At 40.6% G+C, this 14,412-nt stretch overlaps 1 protein-coding gene across 1 annotated transcript in view; it reads left to right on the forward strand.

The window, feature by feature from the left end:
- The window catches only part of CNTNAP5 (contactin associated protein family member 5), a 270,985-nt gene that overhangs the window by 187,896 nt on the left and 68,677 nt on the right, over nucleotides 1-14,412 (forward strand). Inside the window, exon 13 of the mRNA XM_040068846.2 lies at nucleotides 3,154-3,354. Coding sequence (XP_039924780.1) covers nucleotides 3,154-3,354 — 201 coding nt within the window. The remainder of the gene's footprint in view (nucleotides 1-3,153; nucleotides 3,355-14,412) is intronic.

Here is a 14,412-nt window from a genome sequence, read left to right on the forward strand (position 1 = left end):
GCTCTTTTGTATCTGTGTTGTGTTGAACTCTCCTTCTGATCCGAGTTTGCTTGCTGGTGGCTTTCCTGTCACTAGATCAACAAGGAAAACACAGATATTTTTTGAGAAGCTGAGCTGATGGTCCTTTACTTCAAAGGTGAAGCACAGAGGGAAACTTTGAAGTCACCACTAAAGCATAGATTTGATCTGTATAAGTATTAACAGAGTAGACACGTGTAGAGTAGAAAATCTCTGAAATGTAACTTCAGAATTCTTCTCTTCTGCTATAACTTTCTTAACTCCATTCTCATGTACTTGCTAAATAACAATTACTTTGAATGCAGAAAGAAACTGGATTTGTTTTTCCTTTCCCTTTGTAAACTAGAGGATGGAAAATAGGTCAACTTATTTCTAAATGATCCTGTGGAGGAAACCAGGTCTAGAATGTCAAAGTTCAGATCTGAGAACAGCTGTGTGCAGCTGTAATGATAACAACACTGCTGGAATTTAATGAACAATTGTAGAGGAACATAAGAGAAAGACCTGTCACATTGCCTGTCCAACTCTCTTGTTAATGACTGCTGGCTGATAACAGTATGTTTGCTGATACCTTGTCCAACCTCATTTCAAATATGTCAATTAATTACAACAGTTTTTTTATGAAGAAAGTTTTGTGCTATGCTACTTTCAATCAGTTTTTCCTAGTAATCCTTCTTTGCTTCTAGCTTTTGATGCTTTTGACTTTTAAGGTAGCCACATGGCGCCTTTCTTGATGCACAGCCTGGAAAGTAAGCAGTGTTAACCACTGTACATCTAAAGCATTAGGCTGCTCTATTTCCTGAGCAGCACCATAGCCACTATTGTGAGCATTGATTTATTGCATTTTCTTAAAATTATGTTCAGAACTCTCAGTGGGGAGGTGCTTTTGACTGCCCACCTGGAATTTCAGCAACCAGTTTATTCCATCATCTGGTTTTATGTCTCACATTATCAGCAGCTTGGTGTTTGTCTTTTTAGCAGATATTTCAGTTAAGGCAGAAGTTAAACTTCTATGCATCTGTGAGAGGAAAGTTAACTCACCCTCAACTGCTTCTGAAAAATCCACTCTGTTCTTGTCAATTTTGCCTTGAGAGAGCAAAAGCAAACAGAGGGATTGGCTGATAAGGATTGCTACTTTGAGATGTACAAGATGTCTGCTACGAAGTCATTGAAGTATATTGTGTTGGAAGCAATATATGTGCAGGACTGTGCAGGGTATTGTGCTTCAGCTTTCACTGTGATTACAACCACTGGGACAAGCATTACAAGCACTACATCTGTAGTATTTCTTATCATTTTACCCTGTCTTTTGTGTACCACACGCTGCAGCAATGTTTCTTTGAGCTCCAGCTCCAAGGGTCCACAAGCAGCTCCCTGAAGTCAGTATGAACCACAGAATTGCAGACCTATGAGCAAACTTTGTCTACCTTCACGGAAATGATGAGAGGGTTGTGAGTGAATGTGTGATTTGCTCTGTGTAAACTGTCCTTACAGTTAATGCAAGTTAATTTCTCTGACTTGCAGCCAGGTCTTGGAACAGACCTCTTTAGACAGTCTCCAGATGGTGGTTGTTACTTGCCTGTCATTTGAATGACAATCCATGACAATCCATTAAATCATCTGAGTGTTTTTGCACAGATAATCCATTTAGGATTTTTATACACCTGTTAGCATTCTGTTGAAGTAATCTGGGGGATATTTGTAGCTCAACAAAAAATACTTTGACTGCAATGCATTGTAGTGTCCACAGAGCTATTGGGCTCATCATGCCAGTGCAGTGGGGAGTTACTGAAAAGCTCAGGCTCTGCGAGAACTCCAGCCAGGTATTGTAGCAGAGCCATCCAAATCCTTAAATGCACAGTTTTTAGGATCAGCTTAGAAAATATATGATTCATTGTTATCTAGGGTTTCCCTGATGAAGCTTAAATAGCAAAATACAAATCTATTGCCTAGATCTCACTTCCTCTGTAACTGTCTGCGTGTTTCTGCAAGTGAGATCAAAATCTCCTTCTCATCAAATGATTGAAAATTGCTGCCTTAAATTTTTGCCCTGTCAGTAACTTGTATCCTCCCTAGGCAAGCAGGGTCTTTGATAAAGAGGAAATTTGCTGGATGTGACTTGACACTCTTACTAATAGTGTTGGACACGTGCAGGGCTCAGTCCTGTGAATCCTCATTGAAGAGTTCGTCTTTAACTCTGTGTCAGCTCAGCAAGTGGCTGTTTGGGTTGTCCTTTCTACCTTGCCCGTTGATATACCAGAACCAGCTGGGAAAAAGCCTCCCTGGAAGCTAATTGCTCCTAAATGTGATGTTCTCATTATGCCAACCCCAATGCTGATCGGGAGTTGGGTTGTAGGGTGCAGGTTGTGCTTAAGCCTAGATTCTGCTTTCTGTCACCTACACAATCCCTTGCTCTGCCAGTAAATGGAATGAAGGAAATGAGAATGGGCTCCCCAGCATGGAAAAGCATCAATATTTAGAGTTAACTACAGATGCCAAGTCATATGGCATTCTGTACCATCATCCAAGTAGGGCATCGTTCAACTTATATGAAGAAAAATCTGAGAACTGAGTGAAAGGAGTGATCTGACTTCCAGCTGGGTGGTAAGAACATACTCTCAGTTTAACTTTCTGGCAAGAGATTATGCTTTCTTCTTGTGGTGAGTTTGTGCAAGCTTATCAGCCGCAGTTCTCTGCTTCCATTTGATGTTACAACAGCATGGGATGTGTTTTCTGGCAAAAGCTGAATGTTACCCCCGTGAGCCATATTACTATGTGTTTTCTCTCAGGGACAAGGCCAGGTGAAAGGTATCTAATTTTATGGAGATATCTGGTAACAGAAGAAGCTGAAGGTCTCCTGATCTTCCCAGGAAGCTTGTAGTTTCTGTATTGCTCAGCAGGTGATATAGTGTCTGCTTGAGATGGTTCAGGGAGAAACATCTTTGTGGGCCACTCTGACCTTTAATGAAGACAGACCCATTGGTGTTCATCACAAAGTGCCCATTTTGGAGCCCGGGGTCCTGCTGATGCTTTGTCCACTGCAGTAAAATGTTAGATTTCAGTTGGTTTTTTGTTCCCTGCTTGTTGGAAGTATTTTGCTGTTAACCTCCTGTTCAATCCTTTTTCGTTTAACAGAAGATAAGATCTGGACTGCAGTGCAGCACAACAGCACGGGGCTGACCAGAGTGCAAGGAGCTGGTCCAGAGAAGCCCTACACCATGTCCTTCAACTACAACAGCAGTGCAGAGCAGCTGGAGGCCGTGATAAACAGTGCCGAGTACTGCGAGCAGGAGGCTGCCTACCACTGCAAAAAGTCACGGCTCCTCAACACCCCGAGTAAGTGCCACCCTCCCAGACCTTTCCTTCTAAACTCCTATTGATTGTACAGCAGGTGCAGGCCACGCTGCAGCTGAGATGAAAAAAAAAACCCCAAACCAATAAAACCCCTCAAATTAATAGTAGCGATACGGAATAGAGTCAAAAAGCTTTTGGCGTTTTGGATTCTACTGCGCAGTGCCTGTGCCCTGGTGCAAGAGCGTCTGAGCTCTGCAGGGGAGTTTTCACTCTGGAAGTTCATGCATGCCCAGACTCTGAAAACTTCTACAGTAGAAAGTGCTACCTAGAAACCACAAAAAGTGTATTTAGCTGATAGCAAATAGATATGTTTATTCATTTACAGTTTTTATCTGTATATTAAAAATAAAAAGCATCCCCGTTGCTCCAGACTCATAATGTTATGTAGGGGAAGAGTGTAACCTCTTCTGAATCCCACAACCCTGAATATGATGTTTAAAGTGCTTGGTAATACAGTTTCTGGAGCAAAACTAACTATCCCCTTGCAATAGAAGGAATACTTTTTTTCCCTTGGCTTAATGTATCAGAAAAAAAGAAAGCAGAGGGTCTCACCAGTTTGTGTTTCTTTGCAGTACCAGATTTCCAGTGGCTACTCAGGATGTCTGGCTTCCAGTCAACTTTGTCTTGATGTCAGGATTTTATGTTTGTTTATGTGGAGAGATGAATGACATTAAGGGCAGACTTCTGAATGCATTCAAAGTCTCCTCTGTTGCTTGCAATGTCTGTATTATCCTGGTGGTTGTTTGATTATTAGAAACTCTTAAATTTATTGGTAGTTCAGGAGACAGACCATGGAAAGCCTTAAGGGGAGCTTGCAGTGGGAGTTCCTATCGTCTTAAAACCACATTGCCTAATGAAATGTGTCAAAACTCTCCTGGTTCCAGCAAAGTTTTTATAATACTGAATGTTTATGGATCCAGTAATCAGATGACTTACAGTCAGTTTATTTTTAAAAGCTGTGAATTATGTCTTTTTTTGTCATCAGATTTGCCAGCCAAGATTTGTTTGTATTGCTAATCTTTTTTTAAAGAATGAAATGTTAATATCAGCATCCAGGATAGAGCACAAAGGGAAAACAAAACGTGGGCATAACTGCACATAAAGAAGTGGAATTGATGTCTTACAATTACTTTCAGTGTTGCTGGCTTCTGTGTCCCACATTGCACTTGATATGGCATAAAGTCCCAGAGAGGCTATTTCCAAAATGTTGTTTTAAGGATGAATTCCACAATATTAGAGCAGGTTTATTTTTGTTTATTTTTGCACATTTCTGTGAGGCACTTGGTCATGTGTATGCAGGGATGTACACTATGAATGGGTTTTGAGATGCTTCTTGTCTATGGAGCCTCTCCAAAGATGGGGGCCCTTCCTGAGAACCAAAACTTTTGTGGGGAAAAAAAAACCCAAAAAAGATAATCTTGTGTAAATTGACAGTCAGTGTAAACTGTGCATCTTCAGGGCTAAAGCTGTCAACCCACAGCAGACTGGCTAAGAGGGCATCTGACAGGCAGCTCATCCTCTGCTTGTCCAGGACCAAAGCTGTGGCTGATTCCTCAAGGGAAAAGATGGTGTCCAGCAGTCTGGCTTGTGCTCCTGAAGCTGGTGCAGTGCCACTGTGGATCTGACAGCTGACCACACAAGAATTGCACAACTCATGTAGTCTTTACTGCAGCTCCAGCTGAGAAATAAAAAAAATAAAAAATAATAAAAAAAAAAAAAAATTGCAATCTAGTGCTGTGCATGTGGCAGACACCATCATTTTTCCCTCTTTATTCCTTCCTTTTGTTTGCTTTTTAATTACACTTTCTAATTTTCCTTTTTTCATCCTGAGCTTTCTCAGTAGTCTACAGCTTTAAATTTGGAAAGATGGGAAACATGCTCAAAAATAGCATTTCAGTTCTTGAAATGACAAGGATAATTTGTTCTTAACTGAATATTAAGTGTTTTTGTAGAAAAAAAAATATTTTCACCAAGATCTATTAATTGTTATTTATTTTGTAGTGAAATGCTGTTGCATTACAGAGAAACCTAGAGACCAAGTAGTGTTGAACACTATAGGTGTCTTGAAGAGTTCTAGGACCTAAGGAATTTCCATTCCTAAACTTGAAGATGAGCTACAAGCATGAGTGACCCCAGGGTATTTTGCTGGACTTGCTGCAGAAGGTTCTCACCTGTGTTTTTGCCAGATTTGGGGCCAGAGCAAAAGAACAAAGGTCAGAACTCTTGGGTTTTGTTTCTTCATTTGACCTAGACTTTTGGATGCCTGAAGCACACCCTCTGTGTGGCCAGGGTATCTTATTGTGTAATTGCTGTTAATGAGGAACACTTCAGATCCAGCTGTAGAAGTCAATATGCAATGCCCATGTATTAATGACAATACTGCATCTGTAGGCCAGCAGGAAATGTTACCTGACCTAATCCTGCTTGCTGAACGTCTCCACTCATTATTACCTCTGGACTGAACCCATTGGTGAATGCCTGAGGGAAGGGCATCTCCCAGAGGTATATCTAATATTGACAATGTTATAAAAGTTCTTCTTCCTGCAAGAAATCCAATCTGTTTCTGAGCTTACTCTCATTCTCGGCTTTTTTTTTTTTTCCCCTGCAAAGAGATGGAACACATGATTAGGATATTACTGCTGGTGGCACCAACACACCAAATCCTTACTTTCAGGATCTAAATACTATCATGTTTCACAGAGAAGCCATAAAAACATTTCTCTTACCTTTTGCATCATAGTGCAAAGATGTATGTTGTTACATAGCAATTTTGGCTTTCACAGCTTTGACATGGAGCAAATGGGACAAGCAAGGCATTCTGGGCTGCCTCAGAGAGAAGCCCTGGGAGGCTCCTGGCTTGCATAAAACTGCTCCAGTTTATATCAAGGAATTTCTCTTTCTTTCTTTGCTACTCCCTCCTACCCTGAAGACACAGGCACATCCTCAGCGGGTGTGACTGAGCGTGGTGTCCCCATTGAGTTTCTTGGATTTGCATCTGCAGTGTGTCAGACATGCAGTCTGGCAGTTGGCAGAGGAGTTTACTCATCTCCACCTCCTGCTGTCTGGAACAGCCTTATTGGCTCTCCCTGTCATACTACGGCTTAGCTGTGAGCATGTCTGTGAAAGCAAAAATTAAATTGCCCTGAGCTGTAGTTTTGTACATCTCTGCCATCAAACAGATTTTCAGCAGGTTTATGAACGCCACAGTAGATGTCTGTTCATCAAGGCATGGCTGGCTTTCTTAAGAAGGTGGCAAAGGAAACTTGTGTGACCAGAAATCACAAGTCTCCTGCGACTTTCCCAGGTCTGTTGGAGAAACACTCACATAACCAGAGCAAATCTTGCAGTTGGAATTAATTAGGAAAGCAATCCATGCTCTTAGGAAACAACTGCAGACTTATCCTTACAAGTAGAGGCCAAGTCAAGCTAGCAGGAGAGGACCAAGGTGGGCAGGAATATCCTCTAAATGTGCTCTCTGTATTCTGAGAATATGAAAAGAAATGTAGCCCCCCAGGGCCTTGATTTCCTTTATTCCTGGAGCATCTCAGGCTATACCTAAGAAAGAGCATGTCTTCATGTGTGCAGATGCACACTTACTTAAACTGTTAACACGCACTAACTTAAACTGTTAACATACAATATGGTATGAAAACATTCACTGAAGAAATCCCCAGCTCTTGTCTGAATTTGCTCAGTTTTCTAGAAGCAGTGGGTGGGCTCAAATGCTTGTCACTTGGGAAGCTTCCTCACATCCACCTTATCAAGGACTTAGCGTACTGACGGCTATATCAGTGGCAGCATAGCTTGCTTTACAATGCTTGGCTGACAGTCTGTCAAGTTCATAGAACATTTGTGTAGGCAGGGACTGATAAAAGATCAGTCCAAGAGCAAAATCAACAAAATAGGAATGTCTGTAGGTGATGGGTTTTTCCTCACTTCTTCCTTATTTTTCTCTTTCCAGTAGAATTCCTACACCGTGTCACTTTAAGCTTTGATTTCGAACATTGATCCTAAACTACATCCATCCTAAACTAGACACTTCTTCCCTGAGCTTATGGTCCGTCAAGTCCCACTATTACATGACTTGTGCTCAGGTTTCCAGCTCCTCTCCTCTGCTTTGGCTCCCAGGTAGTCCCATATCTCTGTGCCAAGCTGCACCAGGTACTGTCCCACACTCTGTGACCCCTTATGCCAGGCAGCTGGTTGCCCTCACTGGTGAACCACTGTATTTGCATTTTGGAACTCTCTGTTGGAAGGAGAGATGTAGTACTGCCTCACTGCAGGGGACACATCATAATTTCTTAGTTTAGACTTAATGCTCTTGCTGAGGCAGGTTAACGTTCTTTTTTTTAATCTATGCCCTGTATGTTGCTAGAGTTTTGTCTGTGCAGGCTCCCTCCTTAGCTCCAGATGAGGGCAGTGATGTGAGGGCATAAGAGGCTAAGAAATGTCCTTCAGGGCCCTGCCTTCAGTAGTGGCTGCTGGAGAGATGCAGCTTAATTGAGTACACAAGTTGATGTCTTTACACATCCCTCAATACATCCCCATCGCCCACAGTTCTCAAAAAAGGGCATCCGTGTTTATGCTGTTGCCAACCCCTGTTAGTATCCACCGTGGATCTGTTGTTTGTTAACGTGCCTGATAACTTTTTGAACTTTTAATAGGCTGCCTGCCCTGTGGCCTCCTAGGAAAGCAAGTTCCAGGAGTTCCCCACTTGCTGTTTTACAGAACTGCATTTTTTTAACTACTGTTTTGCTCAGTGCACTGAGTTCTTGTATTACAGGATGCAGAGAAGTGCAGTTTTGTGCTCATCCAGAGCTTTTATAGTGCTTTTAGTTACTCATCTAGGACTTTCACTAACTCTAGTGTTTTTTCACCTGTGCCCACAATTTTTTGAGACACGGTTTGCACCAAGGTTTCACCACTTTAGAGTAAATCTTTTTGAAGAAAGGAGTCTGAAGCCTGGGTTCTGATGGAGTATTTTACATAGATGTATCAGGAGGTGATATAAAATGACCTATAACAAGCAATCATTTACCCATGGGGTTTTGCTCACTAGTATTTTATGCCTTTTAAGTATAATTTCCAGTTTATCATTCCAGTACTTTCAATTGTTAATGCACTACCAGGGGACTATTTGTTCTTGTACAAAATAACTTTAAATTGTTATTGCATTACCAGGAGACTATTTTTCATTGCACAAAATAGAATAGAACAGGGCAGTCTGCCCTCAAAAAGTGGCTTGTGTTGGAGTGGTGGATAGGTGGCAGGTGTGGATTGTGTGCTGTGATTATTCTTGGGTAATTAGGATCCCCTTTTTGAACATGATTGACTTGCCATCTGTGTTTCCATCGCCATAACTTGTCTCCCTCCCCGAAATGGCAGTGACAGCTTCTCACAAGCACAACTTCAGACAACTTGTGTTATATTTGGAGACTTTGGAACGGAGTTCACCATAGTAATGCAATACACCCCCTTTATTTGTAGGGAGAGATTTAGAGGCCATTTTTAAAGATGCTAGGCTGGTTTTTGTGTGCAGATGTTTAAAATGCAGGGGCTCTAAGCAGAATACAAAACCTGTGGCGTAGCAGAGGTAACTTGGCATGGAGCCTACCTGTGAGTAGTGGAAATATCATTATCCCAGTTTCTGACCCTTTTCTCCCCTTGCTGTCCTCTTAGTGTCCTCTGTGGCTGGCAGGGAGGTACAGTGTACTGCAGCTGCCAAGCGAGGAATGGCAGCTACTTGCTGCCATTACTCCTCATCCAGTCTTGTGTTTCTCTGACATCAAAATGCAGCCAAGGGGCTAAATAATGGAAAAAAACACGGGAATAAATCCTTGCTCAGCCATACACTGGATGGCTTCTACTGCAGTGGAAGGAAAGCATGTTTACTCCTTGAAACCCACTGCAGGAGAGGGCAGGCTTATAATGCTACCTGACATAATTCTGCAGTGGCACCAGCAGGGCAGGAAATCTCCTGGGGTGGCTATCTGTGTTTGCTTTAGACACAATGTGTCAGGTGAATTTAAAAAAAACACTTCTTAAAGTGAGGACTTACTGAGTCGTGAGGAGAGAGCTTCTATGGTTAACTCCTGTTTGCTTCTATCGAATACATCCTTCATACTTCTGCTGTCAGTGGATATTTCTGTTGTTTTTTTGTTGTGTGTTTCCCTTTTTTCCCTTCCTTAAATTAATTAATTTTTAAGTCTAAGGAGAAATTTTGGAATTATAGTTTTTGGAATTTTATTTCATTTTATTTTATCAAATTTCATTTCATTTGAGACCTTTTACAGTTTACATAGAAAGCATATTTACACTCCGAACCAAATCGATCTACTGTGCTTTACTGACATGGAAATTATCTTTTCCAGTATACAGGAAGCTTACTTTACAGAGGTATTAATGCAGGTACATAGGACAAGTAAATGGAATGTAAATCTAGACAACAGATTTTGAGCCTGGAATCTGGAATTCATTACATGTTCTATTCTTGGTGGTTCTGTGAGGAAGTCAGTGATGTGAACTGCTGCTGCAAGTTATTTACTTGACATTGGTTTGGGACTTTTGATCCCAAAGAACTTCTGGCTTGGAGTAAAGTCAGTGAGATCTTTTGTTCAACCTGTGAAACCTGTGGGACCCTGTAAATGCTCATAGCTCAGTAATACCAAAACATTGAGTTCAGGGGATTCTGCAGTCCAAATAAGAGTTTGGAAATGGATAGTTTTATGGGGTACACGTGTGCCAGAACCAAACACATCTTAATAACGCCTCTGGCTTGAGAAACTCAGTTGTATAAACTATTTGTACATACAGTTTGAAGAAGGGAAGAAGGAAAGAATTCTTTTAAGGTATTTCAGCCAACATTCCCTTAATTATGAGCAGTAATAGTATCTTGGTTGTGGGTTTTTTTTTTGTTTGTTGGTTTGGTTTTTTTTGTTTTGTTTTGTTTTAATTTACAGAACTTAGCAAACTTTTAACAGTAAATAAATAAGAGTGCTCAGAAACAAACAGCTAATCCATGGTTTATTATATTAGTGGGTCATTAGCTATGACAGCAACCTGTTCTCCATTCGAGGAAGAAAGCAGGACTGCTGCCTGAGCAGAAAAGTGTGCCTTCTCCCTCATTAGGGCCACAGCAGGGAGTGTTCTCATCACACTTCCATTTGTCTGCTTCTTTTAGCTGCCCTACTTTAAACATCTTGAGCTCCATTAGACTCAGATTGTCTTACTGACATTAAACTAATTTGTCTGTCAAATTTGGGCCAGTGCAGAGAGTGATGCTTTCTGATTTTGTGGAGCAGAAGATGTGAATCGTAATAGTGGAAGAGTTCTCATCTAACCTCTTCTACCAAGATGTCACATGAGTGGCAATAGTAAATGGCAATAGTAATTTTCATTGGTATTTACATTATTTTTGGGGATTAAAAAAAGCATTTGTGGCTGTAGTCTCTTAGTTTTATGTGTTTTGGGTTCATTTGACTCCTGTTTTGGACCTGGGGAAGAAAGTAGGTGCATAGCAAGGCACTTGCAGAAAATCAGATGGGATGGAACCCCTCTGCTTAGATTTTGTTTGAATTGGTTTGACCTGTCTGGGAAAACAGAGGTGGTTAGGAAGCGATACACAAAAAGATCAATAGCATAACCTAATCATGTAAGTAATTAGGAGAAAAGAAAATGCAGTTCTGTGTTAAAAAAAAGGGGTTTGCTCTGAATAATTAGGTTAGTTCTCAGATTCATTGCTTGTAAATCTGAAGTCCAGGAATTTTACCCCCACTGCAGTTTGCAGTTAGCCTGTGGAAAATTTATTTTTGTGTTTGAAAGTGTGAACTCAGGGACAGGAGAAAAGAATCTACAAGAAACACTGAGAGTGGCATTTTGACATTACTTGGTGTTCAAACAACAAGGGAACAAAAAATCTTCCCTAAGCAAAACACTAAACTAAATACTCTTACGTGAGCTGTCTGGTGTTAAGGGGGGGTATAAAAGTAGATCTTTTAAGTGTCTCTTACTTCCTTTTTGTTGAAAGAACACCCCAAAATATGTTAAGCATTAACAAATGATACAAATTAACAAAATAAATTATAAGTAAGTGTACTTTGAGAAGATGTCTTCAGAGACTGGGGGAAAAAAGCTGTGTGCTTCTTCCACTCACAAGAAGCACCTAAAAGCAATTTAAAATTGTTTACATCCCCCCCAACCTGGACTGATCTGGAGAGGAGCAGATCTGACTGAGACTTGACGAGTAGCTAGAAAGATGTGGTGACCTGAAAGAAAATAACTCCTTTAAAACCTTCTTTGGAGAAGCTTTTTTGTTATCTGGAACAAAAATGAAAAAGCTTTTGAGCCTGAATGTTTTCCAAGTCCTTTTGACAAGAAAAAGACTCAGACTGGTTTAGCTAAGGTGTGTATTTCCACTTGAGCTGTCCAGGACTCAGAACGACATCAGGAGCATTCTTCCTTTACTCTCAAGAGCAGAATTCAGAAACCACACAAGAAAAGGGTGGGTTTTTTTGGGTTTTGTTTCTTTTCTTTTCTTTTCTTTTCTTTTTTTTCTTTTTTTTTTTTTTTTTTAACATTGGCATTTAGAAAGGTTAACCAATTAATCTATGTGCTTCTCTAAAGGTAGCTTTCTTGTTTAGCAGGCAAGAAAATTGAGGCATCAGGCTGCAACGATTTTGCCTGAAACTGGAATGGGCATTGGATTAGATTATTTAAATTAGATTGATTTAAATATACCCCTTTAAAACCAATGGCCAAATTCTTGTAGCCACAAAAAGGAGCCAGACAAGTGTTTCCTCTCAGCTGAACACCTCTGATATCTTTCACTCCAGGTGCGAGCTTTCTGTAAGTACCTCTTGTGCCTTGTCCTTGAGCTACTCATGGAAGAATGAACATGTCATTCCTTAGAGATACATTTGCTTTTGTGTCATCATAGTTACGGTGGTTTAGCAGGAAGGTGTGATCCCGTGAATTGCTATGGACCTACCAAACTGCAAAGAAAGTAATGGTATTCAGGTGGGGTATGGTGGGATTTTTGATGTATTCAGCCAGATAAGGGGAGAAAGCTGTGATTTTGCACTGTAACTGGTGGAGTGATAAATATTGCTATTTCCCCTTTGGTTTTATGGCTTAGAGTTGAGTTTCTGTATGGATTTTTTAATATACAGAGAGGAATGAAAATGCACTTCAGCCTTTACTTAGGCTGAACAGTGCCTGTTTTCTTAGCTTAGGCTGTACATGGGACCTGTAAGAACACATTTCTCAGTCAAATGTTCTTGAAATTGGCCAGTGGGTTCCTGAGTTACTTGAACAATAGACACAGGTGTGCACAGAAGTTCATGTAGAATGTTTCAAAATGTCTCATTTCTCTAGAAAACCAGGTTGCAATTAATATCTAAAGGCTGCTAGAATCAATAGAGACCCACCCCATTGGTCCTAGTGCTAGAAGGAAATCTTAATTTGGGCTAACATGAGACACCGATGTACATATTGTCTCACCATGCCAGATACAGAAATGTCTGTCTTCTTCCAGGATAGGAACAAAAGCACAAACCAAACATTCCTCCTACACTCAACAGAACTTCATCACTACCCGCTGTTCTTTCATAGATCTCTGGGCCATTACTGTTGTGCTAGATTCAGTCCCTGTCTTCATTTTTTGCCTTTTTGTTCATCCAGGATGCTTGGTTCCATGTCCCCCTTTCCTTACATCTTCCATTTCCCCAAAAAGTTTAAAGTGATATGTCTAATTTATAACATGATGATTTCAGTGTATCAACATTAATAGTGCAGGAAAAGTACTCCCAATAGTTTAGACTGCAATCAGTTTTGTTCAGGCTGTCTCATTGAATGTGATCAAAATGTTCAGAATAACATTTGTTGGTGGGAAGGAAAAGATAACAGTTCCTTGCTGTTCTTTTTCTCAGTTCTGTGTTACTGACAGGCTTGTTTTACTGATGACAGGCTAGTTCAGGACTGACAGGCTTGTTTTACTGATGACTCCAAGCCTATGATGGGCTGTTTTGAAAAATGACCAGAGTTCTGAAAAGAGGTTCTGAAAAAAGAGAAATATCAGTTTCATGATAGGTTTGTTTTAAATACTAGCTTTTCCTTCATCTGATGATTCAAATGATCAGTAGAGTCCATAAAGTTATGTATTCATACAGATATAGTTCTCTCTTTTTGGGAAAGTTTGTGTTTTTATATGTAGATATGTGTAATTCTACTTTCCTTCTTTTAGGAGGAAAAGGAAGAGCGGAATTTGGCTGTAATTCATTTTTGGGCCACATGGATATTGTCAGGCCTGGTACAAGAAAAAGCAGTGTTGGTTACTGCTGTGTTCTGTACATGAGCACTTGTTTGCCTCCCATTTGTCACCATGATTTCAAAGTCTAAGATTTTATCCACCTGAAACTCCTGAGGGGTGTGGCCAAAGTTTAGAGGCTGCTTCTTGTAGAGAAATCTGTATGACTGAATGCTTAGGTAACAGCCAAGGATGGGATTCTAGGAGAAGTTTTCTTCTAAAGCAGGCTCTATTTCAGCTCCTTTGGCTTTTTCTCTGGCAATGCAAAGCAAATTTAATCCTTTTTTTTTTTTTTTTTTTTCTTTTTTTTTCTACTCGAGTATCTGCCATTGAGCTGGGAAAGGTTCTCTTGCAATAAGCATTTTTTTAGGTCCTGCTTTGGGAGAGCCTCCAGAGCCTCCCTGTTCAGAGCAGTGGCAGCTTGGCAGCTTTCTAGGTCGCTTCCTTCCCAGTGCACACTATGTTCGGGATTCAGACAAAGAGATTATGTTGCATTTTGTTTACTACCTCTGTGAGACATTCTAGGGCCACTAGTCAATCTGCAGAACATTAGAAGTACCTGCTTAATAGAGGCAGGATTTTACTGAGTGAATAATTACATCCTGTTAGTGCTGAAGCAATCACCTTAGATACAAGCGATGCCTCCAGAGGGAGGTATGTTCTTTCCAAAACACCACCCTGGACAGTTCATTTTACTTCCATACAAAGCTCCAGAATCTGTCTGACCATATTGTACT

Source organism: Hirundo rustica, chromosome 7 (assembly GCF_015227805.2).
Source record: "Hirundo rustica isolate bHirRus1 chromosome 7, bHirRus1.pri.v3, whole genome shotgun sequence".
Classification (NCBI taxonomy): domain Eukaryota; kingdom Metazoa; phylum Chordata; class Aves; order Passeriformes; family Hirundinidae; genus Hirundo; species Hirundo rustica.